The sequence below is a fragment of the Diceros bicornis genome, chromosome 5 (genome assembly GCF_020826845.1).
Source record: "Diceros bicornis minor isolate mBicDic1 chromosome 5, mDicBic1.mat.cur, whole genome shotgun sequence".
In the NCBI taxonomy this organism is placed as follows: Eukaryota; Metazoa; Chordata; class Mammalia; order Perissodactyla; family Rhinocerotidae; genus Diceros; species Diceros bicornis.
In genome coordinates, this window is record NC_080744.1 from 61,416,734 (window position 1) to 61,429,963 (window position 13,230).

General features: G+C 38.9%; 1 protein-coding gene across 2 annotated transcripts in view; it reads left to right on the forward strand.

Moving 5' to 3' along the window:
- The window catches only part of IQCH (IQ motif containing H), a 193,694-nt gene that overhangs the window by 119,026 nt on the left and 61,438 nt on the right, over window positions 1-13,230 (forward strand). Inside the window, exons 14-15 of one of the 2 annotated variants that reach the window (XM_058541925.1) lie at window positions 1,036-1,308; window positions 5,545-5,736. In XM_058541925.1, the coding sequence (XP_058397908.1) occupies window positions 1,036-1,308; window positions 5,545-5,736 (465 nt within the window). The remainder of the gene's footprint in view (window positions 1-1,035; window positions 1,309-5,544; window positions 5,737-13,230) is intronic. The other variant, XM_058541926.1, reaches the window with a different exon arrangement.

Genomic DNA, 13,230 nt, shown 5'->3' on the forward strand with positions numbered 1-13,230 from the left:
ACACTCTTATAAGTGCTTTACATGCATCATCTCATTTAATCCTCACAGCATCCCTATGAGATGGATACTATTATTATACACATTCTACAGATGAGGAAACTGAGGCCCAAGGAGAATGAGTAATTTGCCTTTTCAGCTCTCCCCATCAGCATGTGGCCTCTGCCTCCCTCCTCCAGGCCTCCGAGGCCCTCTATAGCTCTTTACGGCCCTTCTCTGCCTTGAATTAGTTTTGCATTAACTGTACTCATTTGTGTCCCCGCTCCTTGAACGCAGAGATGTGGTTGTGTTAGTTTTGGTGTGTTTTGACCATCTGGCTCTGCCCTCTGCCCCTATTAGACATTCCAGAATTATTTATTTAATTGAATGAGTCAGTCACATGTATTGCTATGTCTAAATAGTCAAAAATAAAATAAAGTTTTCCATTGGAAAATGAATTTGAATCCTGCTGAAATTTTAAAATATTTTCCATTCATGAATCCTCTCCAGTGTTGGCTAAGAACCATGATAATCATTATAAAAGCACATATGCTCTGAAGCAGACTTTGTGGTGGAACTTTGGAAAGAGAGTGTTGAGTCAAGTGTCTTTTTCCTACCGAATCATTTGAAGAGTTGCCAGATTAGGCGTCCTGTATCGTGAGGAATACTGTGGGGCTTTTTTCTTCATTTTTTGTATTGATTTTCCAGACGCTTTAGTGTTAAACCACGCCAGAAGTGTTGCAGAGATGAATCACTATTATACAAAGGCCGCCAGCCTCTTTTCCTTCTGACAGAAGGATAATTCCACGTGGATCAAATAAATACAGATGTGTAGTAATTAGTTCTATTCCCAGTGAGCCTATTTCCAACACACTAAAGATGTGAGCGATTATGGAGCCTCACCCCAACAGCTTTTATCAATTTAAACTGCTAAACGACAGGATAGGTCATAACCCAGCCTGCTATTAACAATGCATTTATTGTGTGCAACATTATAAATTAGGTATATGGACTAGAAAAAGAACACCTTTTAACAAGAATAATATGATCTTCCCCCAGAAGCATCGCATGTGCCTGGCCACTCACCTGATGTACAGTCCCAAGGCAATCAAAAGAATAAAAAATCTCATCCAAGGAAAACAGGCCTACATCGTCAGCGGGCTCCTGCACAGAGATGATTTAGCTGTGGCCGACATGTTAGAGGTACCCATCCTGGGCCCGGAGCCCGAACTAGCTCATCTTTATAACACCAAGTCTGGAAGTAGACGAGTCTTTGAGAGTGCCAGTGTGCCAGTCCCTCCTGGAATATATGACATCTATAGTCACCAACAGGTGTGTGGGGTGGACAAATGGGTTCTGTTCAAATATTGCACATCCTCTTGGCCTAGCAGGAACTTCAGATCTTCTGGAGCGAGCCCTCCCAGAGGAAGAAGTGGAACACTTAAGTTGATTTGATGGAATCTACTTCAGGCCTTCATATTTCAAAGTATCTTCCTATTGGCCTTGCAGAAATTGCTGGAATTCCCAAAATATGTACTCATTTGGATTAAGACATTGAAGGCCCTGTTAATGTACTAATCTGCTATCAATATGTATGGCCTTAACGTGGATTAGTTCATCATCATATTAGCCAGCCAGTCATTTAGCAGGACCCTAAGAAATGTGAGTCCGTTTGGGCTAAAAGGAGCAGCTTTGGAAAGCTCCAGGGATGAGCCTTTCTGCCGAGTCAGGTTGCAGAGGTCCTGTAGCAGAGGGCTGCAGACATCCTTGGCTCTGTAAAAAGGTCCTTTGGCTCCTCAGGAAAGGGGCCATAAGGAGAGTAGCGGAAAAATCCCAGAAAGGGGAAGTGAAATGGCTCCAGGCATAAAACTATCTATTTCTGGGGTTTTGTGCTGGACCAGGTCTATGGCTATGCATTCTTCCAGCAGATAGTTAGGGCTCTTACTATTTGGAGAACTACAATATCAGCCACTAGAAATGATCTTTGAGTTTGTTCTGGCAGGTGTTCTCCCATTTAACTGCTATCTTTTTTCACAATAAAGAAAATAAAAAGACAAGTGGCTGTGAACATTCCCTAACTTCTGTGTCAGTATATCTCTTGACCATTACTCTGAGCCAATCACAACTGATCCCAGGCACCCACCTTTTGGGAAACTAAAGAACCGTGCACGATGAGGCAGTCTGGGAGGGACAATATTTAGGGAGCCTCCTTCCTCCTCAGTTGCCTGATCACGATGCTCGTACCCCGTAGCCACTGAGCCAAATCAAGCCTTTCAACAAATCATACTTTTCAGAGACTAGTTTGAAGATATTTTTAGATTATTAAATTGCCCTGAAATGTTTCAGTCTTACTACAGTGTTCTTGGGCAATACATGGGCTCGTGAAGGAAGTTGCTTTTAAAGGTGGCAGTGTCTGGAAAAGGCACAGGTGGTTTTAATAGCAGCAGAAGAGAGCAGTCCCCCTGAACTGGTGTGTCCCTTTCATTGCCATCAGCTTCCACTGGAATTTGAAGATAACAAGGTAGGTTGATGACTCTGCTTCCCAGTACTCAGCTGATAGACTTAATACAAGTGAAATGCATTTTAAAACAATACAATTTCACATGTGATTTCACAATCACACGGATTAAACACCTTCACAACTTTAAAATGTATGTGCAATATTTATATTGAGTCTTTCGTCTTCACTGGTGAGAACTCAGGCAATCTTTGCTATGAAATATTTTAGAACCTTATATGTTGATTGTAGTTAAAGATGCAGGCACATTTAATAGAGTAAAACCTCCCTCTAATGCTGGTGTTCAGAAGTAAGAATAAAACTACCCTCCTCATAGACAAATCAGATTTGAGGGACGTCATTTCATCTATAGCATGTGCAAATTATATCACAATAAACCAAGTTATAACTGAGTTCTACTCTATTTCGAAAACATACATCTGAGGTCATCAAGAATTGAAGTACTCCACTGAGATTTTATAGGTAGTGACCACCCTACCTAATCTATCTGAGTGCGTCAGCATTTTGAATTTGCCAATGGTGGGAAATCAATAACACTGACTTTTTACCGATGTGCATCATAAACTTAAAGCCAGTGAAAAAAAGCTGTGATTATTTTAATTTAGGTTAATAAATATTCCTGACCATCAGTTAGACTTGAGCAGTAGACGTTTTTCTATTTCTGTTCTACACCAGTATAAAATGAGTAGCAATGAAAATACATATTACATCTTTTGAACAGAGAGACTCAATTAGAAAATGATAAATGTTTGGAAATAGCATAAAGTCATTTGGTTTATGATTAAGTTATTTATCTATTTTTTAAATCTAGCATGAGCACAGTGAGCATTTCCTGTTTTGATCCATAAAGTAACCATGCAAGTTCTCTTTCTGGCGTGTGCTCCATATGAAATATTGACAGCTTTGGTTAAATAATCAAAAATGGCAATGCTATTTTAAAGCACTGTTCAATTTTCACTTACAGATAGCACATAATTCTTTCCTGTGGTGCAGTCTTTACAATACCATTGATCCTTTTTATTACTGTAGGGGATCCATCAACAGACGCCCATTTATAGGATTCTCAGAAGCAACAAATAATAGGATTTGGAAGAAACAGATAAGAATTCTGTTAGTAGTTGAAGCCTCCAAATACACAGTATATCCAAATATACAATGAAAAAGGCTATGCCAGTTTCCTTACACTAGCAAAAGAATTTTATTGGATATTAACAGGCAAAAAACCATTTCTATTTCTGCAAGGCATGATCATAATATAGCAAAATATGATTAAATATAGAATATATCTTGTCAACACAACATTAGAGAAAGAAGGTATAATTTTGGAAAGCATATTGAAAAACCTTCCTAGGCTATGCTCATAGCCATATGGTGTGTAGACCAGAGTACTTTTCATTTAAACATCCAAATTATCCACAGACACTACTTGATAATTAGGGAGCTAAGGCAATTCCATTTTCACCCTAATTGAATACCCCATGGTTGCATGGGGCTTCTGGGGATCCCAAGTATGCCCATTGTGGTATCACTTCCACACCTCTGTGTACTGTAACATCCCCAGGAAGATTTGCCTGAAAGACACAACTCAAGACAACAGATTGTGCCTTTAATCTAAATAATCCTAGTCTTCTAGCTCCAGACTTCAGCAGAACTATAATCTTGAGTCCTTTCACACCCTTTAGTTAAAAAATAAAAATCCATTTGGTGATCAAAAATTCATCAAAAGAGAAGAGAATAGGAGTGTTGCAGAGATGTCCTTAAGTACAGAAGACCATAGCCAAGAACAGCACGGGGTGGGCTCAGGAGAGAGAATCCTTAGTATTGCTTTGTTTCTTTCTGGGAAATATAGACTGGAAAGTCTGAAGAGAAGACCAGATAAAAAAAATCATTTTGTGATTTAATCAATAATTTGTCTCCAAGGCTCTACTAGAACAGTATTACTTATAATTAAGTAATCTTGCTACAGACTTTTGTCTGATTCAAACGTATCCCAAATGGCTTATTGACTGTACGCAAAGTTGCTTCTCTTGCTCCTCTTCTGACTTCTTTCTCCATCTCCCCCTTCTCCTCCAGCTCTCTGCAGGTTGATAGGCAGCACAGTGAAGAGGGAATGAGCTTAGGCGCTGGAGTCAGAGCAACCTGGGTGGAGTCTGCTCTGCCACTCAATGCTGTGTGATGTGGGCAAGTTATTTAAATTAGCTGAGTCTCAGTTATTTACATGCAAAATGGAACTAATAATGGTGTCTACCTCATAGGTTTTTGTGAGTATTCAATGAGAAAACTCATATAAAGGGCTTAGCCAAAGACCTGGTTCCTACCGATAGTTCAGTAATGTTAGATATTCTTATCATTGTGATATTAGAGCTTGAACTTCTATCCCTTAAACTTCCATGTGATTGAGCTCAGTTATTGAGAAAATACTGTTTCAAATAAAATGTAGGACAGTTGTATATTCCAGGAAAGTTGCTTTCATGAATGTATCTCCTTTATCTGTCTTGTTCATATAATACACATAATGTAATACACTTGGCCAATTGGCCAGCCAAACAAATGTATTTCATGTATGTTAATGAGGAAAAAATTAAATGTTTTATAGGTTATAACATTTAAAAGCTCAGCAAAGCTCCAAACAGTTAAAGTTTTCAAGACTACAACTCTTTGTGGTCTTGAAACTATAAAAAAAATCATTTGAAGAATCAATAAGTAAACACATAATTCTCTGAAAAAGAAAACAATACCACAATTCAATTACAGATATTCAAGGATTTTTCTTTTGCCTTCAAAAGCCAGCAAAATGATAATTTCAGAATTTCTCATATATCAGACTATACTTTTAAACATGTCTTTGGTCCCGTTGGTTAGTGATTTCTTCACATCATATACATATCACTGAAAACGCTTTCTAATCTGTCTTAATAACTAGAAGATAACTGAATGAACAGACCATTTGAAATAAAGACACATGAGAAGTACAACAACTAAGTGGATACAATAAGAAGTAATCCAGGAAACTAGCTGTATTAAATGTTGCTATGTCTTCGGCCCCACAGATGATAGAACGGCTGAGTCAGCTGGTTACCGATCACCTGGAAATCCGACGCTGGCTCTTTAAAGTGGACTATGAGTTTGGAGGAAACGGGACTGCATTTTGTGACATTACGTCCCACCTAAAGTGCTACAAGTGGGTCTTAAAGAAGAGTAGCAAATACGGCCGCGAAGACTGGAGGAAGAAATGGGCACAAGTGAGTGTTCAATGGGATATAAACCCACCGTTTCTGAACAGTTAGGGGAGGAAGCAAAAGGCTCAGCTAGGAGATGAAAGCACTTTCTTCTAGACTCAGCTGTGTCATTTTCCAGCAGTGAGACCTTAGGCAAGTCATTTTGACTTTCTTGGGCTTTAGTCCTTACATGCAAAGTGAATGGGGTTGATTAGGTTATTTTAAATGTGCCTTCTTTGGGCCCCAAAAGTCTTCATTCATGTCTTCAAATTGATTATGATAATTAGAAAGTAATTTTTTTACCATATTCAAGTAACATTACAAATCTCATCGTTTGCTCTAAGTAGGTCTTGATCATATGCTTCTAACAACTATTGTTATTAAGCTAGCTGTATTTTATTATGAGAGAAATTCTATTAGTGAATGGTTGTCACCTGGAAGCTAATGTATAATAGCATTCTGTCAGCAGTCATACGTTTCTGAAGACAATTGAAGGAAATTTATGTAACTGCTGGTCCCTTTGAGATGTTGAGAAAATAATACATCCCAGCCAGAAAATCTCCCGGCAAAAGCTGAATAATATGTAAGAAGCCTTAGCATATGAGTGGACGTGTATAGATTTTTCCATGTATGTTGGTGGAAGGATGAATTGTACATCTTCTTAGTCTTTTCTAAACTTGCTTAATAATTAAAGTAATTTTATATGGTTAAATATAGAAATTAAACCCGCCATTCTAAAAGCTGCCTCACTTTGCATCCAGGAGCCTAGACTTGCCTGTCTTATCTTAATCCCCAATCTCTGTTTTGGCTGACCTACTGGTGAAAACATAATTTAGGAAAATAGCATAAATTCAGAGAATTCAGATGCAAATTCTGTTTGCTGATTCCTTCCCTACCAACTACATAGTGGTGGGCTGTGGAGTGATTTGCATCTGCTTTGAGCATCCCACTACAGAGGTACATGAAGCAAGACACAAGTGATAGAAAGGGAGGGACACACAGGAGAACCACATTATTCTTGTGAAAGTGAAATGACGAATAAATCTAGAGAACAGTCAGAAGAGAGAGTTCCCTTTGACAAATGTTGCTGTTCTCCCCATGATCTATTCTGGGCTTTTCTTCCCCCTCCATCAGTGAATGGACTAAATGCGGTACCTGTCATGGCCAGCTTTTTACATACTATTTAAAGGATACCAAAGTGAATCACTCTTCTAGAAAAAAATAAAACAAGGAAAATGTATTTAATTTTGAGGCCCATAGAGGTTTCTCTTGTGTTCTCTTTGAACTGGATTTTATTTTATATTGTATAGAATTTTCTTTTTAAAGCCAAACTGTTGAGATTAAACTATGAAAAGTACGACATTTTATTTAAGAAATTGAAATGTTAGTGTGCAAAGTATTTGCTGGTCTCAACATTTCAAACCTGTAATTTTTAAAGAATTCTCCTGACACTAGACTATGACAAATTTGAAACGTTTGACTTTAAGTTTAAAAAATATGTAAAATATTGATCTTTGGCTGAATTGCACCTAGAAGCCTGACTATACATTCTTTAATTTCAATTATTTTAAACTGTACCATTTTAAATTGTCACCAAATACATATGGCATTATTGTTAATGTTATTAAATGTGACATTCTTGAATAATTAATAATCCATTTAAATCACTTTTTAAAACTTAACAAGGGAAATATAATTACTCAGCAGTCTTTTTATACTCTGAGACCTGCGGTTAGCCGTGGCGTGGTTAGAAGCCAAAATAAAAATAAAAAATAAAGTAGTTCTGAAGAGCTTTTTTCTTTTTGTAGAAGACTATTGACATTCTTTTGCCTTCAAAGTGAAATCGTATTCAGAGTGGAAGTGAACTGCAATCTCCATTGAGTGGAGCTGTTGAGAGTTTAGGATTAGAATGATCCTTTGTTCCAGAAGACCATCATAATGGTGCACATTTAGACATCAAAGCATTACTTTATGAGCACAGGCATGTTTTAATGTCCTATTACAGTTTGTAGACCTGTTTCTTTTGATAATGAAGATGTTGTGTCATCAAGCCTAGCCTGGCACATACAAAACATATGCTGGCAGGTTATTAAAAATTTCAGCTTCTTGATGAAAGACTATCCTGCAGGCTAAGAGTCCAGAGAAAGACTCCATTCTGGGAGAATTATTAGAAATGAGAATATGACTGTAAGCACTAAATTATGTTAATACTTACAAATAGCATCATTTGCATAGCAGTTTATGACACGATACCATGATTTTGCTCATTGGTATGTTGTAGGCAACAGATTAAAAAGAGTGCTGTTATGAGAGTTTGAACAGTTTTGAGATTCTCTTGTGTCTTATGCAGATATTGGTTTTAGATGTAGGCATGATTCAGTGTAGACCCAAGGATCTAATATAAAGGTTACCTTTTTTTTCTAGCTATCTAATTTAGAACCAGAGTTTTTTGACTGGTTGCAATTGAGATTTGAAACAAAGTCATGGAGTCAACAAACGCTGAAAAACTATAGTCACATTTAAAAAATCAGTACGGACATGTAGGTGATTTTAGGAAAAGCAGAATGTTACATGATGGCCACAATGAAAACAGAGCACAACTCTCATTTTTCTCATGGTGTTCTGGTACCAACCTTATTCTCCTGATCCTACCAGCTGACAAAACCTACTTCCCCTGCAGGTTCCAGTAAACCCACTCACTTCAGTACTCAATGCTTGTTAAGGTTTAATAAATCCACACACTTGGCGCACACTCCAAACTCCCCATTGCCCAGTCAGGGGTACTTCTTTTCGTTTAGAGGGATAAAGGCTTAAGCAAAGGAAGGCAGACTTGTAAGGGAGAAACCTTCCTGGACACTCACATAGGACAGTGTAGGGAGATTCAGGTAGACAGACATTCACTGTGATACCAGTCCTTCCTGTGGCTTTTTCTCCCTTTCTTCTTGTAAAGGGTAAATCTTCCCTCCCTCATTCCTGGGAGACTGGCTTGGCGGCAGTGATGCTACTGGTGACGCCGCTTTGCAAGAAAAGATCTTTGTAGAACAATTTCTCATGTGAAAAGCTAAGCCAGCTTGCTTTTGGGTTTCTCTGTGCAGCCCTTATTTGGGCCTCTGTTACTCTGTATGGACAGTGTAGGATGTGGAGGTCTTGGCGTCACAATTTTATCACTTATGAGAAAAAGGAAATTGAACTGACTCCTGAATGCTACTATATAATATTGCAGTTTTAGCCCTTTGCAAGAGCAGTTTCCCCTTTACTTGTACTTCAGGGCACTTTGTTAGACATTTGATATTAATTTGGGGATCAAATTAATTTGGGGATTTTATATATATATATATATATATATAATATTAGTCATATATATATATACATGACTAATTCAAGGCACTCAAGCCTAGGAAAAATAGAATAAACCACAGCAATTATTTTGCTTCCTTGTAGAACTAAATCAGCAAACAAAATACACTATTACAAAAGAGAACCATCAACGAATCAGTGCCTTAGAACTCTCTACATCTCCATTGTGAAGACCTCCATCCGTTAGGATGGCCTTGTAACTGGGTCATAGGAGACACCGTAGGATGGCTGAGCTTAGTGCCTTCTGTGGAGGTTAGCAGGTATTTATTAGGTCATCCCAAAGAACCATTAACCTGTAACCAAATAATTTTTTAGAAAAGTTAAAAGATAATATAGCAAGATTAAAGAAATATTTAACCAAATAAGTACATAATCACTTTTCCCAGAGTTGCTTTCAGTTTTGTGTATTAATTTCCTAATGTGCTGCATTTATTTCTCATAGCTACAATAATAGTGTATATGCTATTTAGAAATCAGATCTTAAACATTCTCCATGTTTACATGTAGTTGTCACAATTAAAGGCTACATAATGTTCTCTCATATTGATGTACTCTAATAGAGTAAACCTTGCAACTAAATTGGAAATTTAGCTTATTTCCAGATTTCCTTTTTTTTGGTGGTGGTGGTGAGGGAGGAGGGAGGAAAGATTTGTTTGTTTTTATTTTGGGTTTTGGGGTACACCTCTTTTTGCTTCTGTTGAGTCATTTCCCTAGGAGAAAGACCCAGGAGTGGAATGCTACATGGCTCTTGTTACATACTGCCACAGTACTTTCCAAGAAGGTAGTACCAATTTCCAAAGCTACTAGCAGAGAATAAGCATAGGTACTAGTTTTATCACCACCTTAACAGCATTGGATATTATGAACTGTTTGCACTTTTATTTTAGATGTCAAAATGCAACTTATAATTGTTATTATTTGATTACAAGCAAGAGATAGCCTTTTTTCATGACCTTATTTATAAGTTTATTTTATATAAAAAATAATACAACATCTTGGTATTAAAAGAAAATCTAGGTTTTCCAGGTTAGAAAAAAATGTAGAGTATCATTTTTCCCTAATCATTAAACTACATATAATTGACTATTCATTTTTTATATTTGTTTATTTTTATATCTTAAAATCTTGACTTCTTAGATTATCCTTATATATTTAGTAGTTGCCAGAATATTGGCCTATACATGAGATTAAGCATTTTGTGGATCCATGAATACACTGTTAAGGTTTTGACATTTTCCATATATTTCATAATAATAACAATAATAAATAGCATTGTAGAATACCTGCTGGGTGCTAGGCTTTGTGCTAAGCACCCTACATGAATTGTCTCATTCAATCCCAGAAAAACCCTGAGGTATTTACTTCAACACCACTTTGATGAGGAAGGTGTTGTTATTCTGTTTACAGATGGAGAAACTGATGCTTGGGAAGTTCAGTGACTCGCCCAAGTTCACATGGCTAATAAACAACCGTGCCTAGATTGGAACCCACATCCACTCCTCCTGGTCCAGCACTCTTGCCACACCGAACTGAATCCACTGAGAAAAGACCCCGTGTTTGAAAATCCCAGAGCAGGGTTCTCCCTCAGGTCCCTGCCGTTGTGACCTGCTGCCCTTGTGGCAGGTTTTCTGCTTTGTACAGAGACTTATGTGAAACACAAACGTCCCCGGAATGCAACAGCCCTTGCTCTCAGATTTCTTCCCCTTCCTGGCTTACAGGGGAGCTGCTGTCCAGTGTCTGAAAGGCAGCGAGCTGGGGGAGGTGGAGGGCCGGCGGTATACACACCTCAGAGCTTCAGAGGAGGAGGAGCCCTGTCCTGGGGTCCCTAGGATTAGGCTTTTGCAGCCCAACCGCCTCACATGCCTACTCATATGCACGTGTGTTGAGAGTGAGATTTTTTTTTTTCTTGGAAAGGAGATTGACCATGAGCTAACATCCGTTGCCCATTGGCCCTGAGCTAAGATTTGTGCCCATCCTCCTCTATTTTGTACATGGGACGCCGCCACAGCATGGCTTGATGAGCGATGTGTAGGTCCATGCCCAAGATCCAAACTGCGGACCCCAAGGTCTGCACCCGGGATCCAAACCTGAGAACCCCGGTCCACCGAAGCGGAGTGTGGAACTTAACCACTATGCCACCGGGCTGACCCGCATGCATGGGTGTTGAGAGTGAGTTTTGGATATGACCCTTTGACTGTTCATGGGAGTGACAGACTTTCAATGCCTTCCTCAACTACCATGCTCCTTTTAGTGAGCCTGCAAATTCTCAAAAAGCTTTGAGAAGCCTATCTTCACAATCAGATGCAGCATTAAAAATACGGTGAGCATTTAAAACCTTGTTTTTTGGATAAGCAACCAAATACTTTGTTTTTGTTTTTTCAGTCCCCTGTTCCAGGTTGACATGGTAAATTCCCTTTGAAGCAGAATGAGTGCTGGAATAGGCTGGTCTGAATAATTGAACATTCAGGGATAACTAAGAGGTGGTCTGGGTTGGGGGCTTCCATGGCCCAGGCACACTGAGGTGAGACTCCCACACTCACTAGAGGGAACCGTGGGCAAATCTCCGCAGCTCTCCAAGTCGCCATGTCTTCATCTGTAAATAGGGATAACATTAGTACCTGCCTCCTGGGGAGGTGTGAGAATGAAATGAGATAACCCTTGTAAACTGGCTAGCATGTACTTAGCACATAAGCCTTCCAGAAGTGCTATCTGTTATTATTATTGTTAATATTACCAGAAAATTGCATTACAATTAAATACAAGTAACATTGAACAAGTACATACAATTTAATCTTATTTTGGTGATTCAGAAGGTCTTTTAGGCATCTAGAATATTGTTCTATGCATCAATTGTCATTATATAGGATTGTGGCTGTTGAAAATACAGAATGTTGACCCAATTGCTCCTACCTAATGATTTACCCAGATAATGCCTCTCAAAGAATAAACCTTGAGAGTGTCCTGGCTTCTTATCGTTTGAAAGGAGAAAATAATTCCAGTTATTTGAACTTTCTACATGTCAGATAAAGAGGCATTGACCTGATAAAGTAGAGATTATTCTGACCACAAGATTGAGACCCAGTTGCTTCATTTTTTGGTTCCAGTTGGTGTCTTTGCTAATTAGTGTAGCAGCACGGCACCACAATCATTGGAAGGTCTTAATCATTTACATATCTTTCCTTAGCTCTGAAGTGACTTAGAATGTTTTCTTCCAGGTCGATGGTTCTTTTCATGAGGCTGCCAGGCTTGGGTCCCGGGTGCTTCTCTGTGCCTGAGGAGGACGGCAGGAGAAGGAAAATTGCCTCCCCAAGTTACATGAAAGCAGAGTCCCCCTTCCGAGGACCTACAATAAGCAGCTCTACAAGCTGTTGGTTTGTGTGTCCTATTGATTTAATATGCTTCTAATCAGTACATAAAGCTATGGGCCTGCAGTGTTGATTTTTCATATGCTTACAAAGTACCCTTTGATTTTCTGTCACACGTTAATTACAGCGTTTTGCCATTAAATAGGAAGCTTTGTGTAAACTAATTACTAGGTAATCATTGTCGACTGCAAGCGTGCGGTTTGTACCTTTTATTTTATTCTAAAAATGCACAGATCTCACAGTCTGGAAACACTCTACCTTCCAGCCATTAGCTCTCACTAATTCATAGCATTATTGTGGTGAGAGTGTAGGAGTTGTAATTGTTGTGGTATCAGAGCTGTTAATTACCGGAGTAAACAGTTGAAATGGTGCCAAGGTCTATTGTACAAGGCAAAGAAAAGGAGGTTTAAATGTTACTCCCACCATCTGGGGACTGGGGGAGAGGCAAATGCTTGGGAACAGCAGTGAGGCACTATTGCCGCCTCAGCTCCAGGGTTGGCCGCCATATGGATCCGGAATATTTTGAATCAATTGAATTTAACTGCCAGTTTTTCGCAATAACAGCGTGGAAAAAAGGAATAAAGCAAAAGATGAGAGGAACGAGAATTGGTTAGTGTTTTCACATCCAGGAAGTCCCCGTTGGAGTTCTTTTGGAAATATCTCCTTTGCTGGAAACCACAGAGCAGACAGGGGTATTTGGAACGGATTCAGAATGAGTTTTACTCTCCTCTGCCCGAGACTGCGCCATTTGCTTCTGGTCGTCTGTCCTCTGTGCCACTCAGTGAGAGAGGGATGC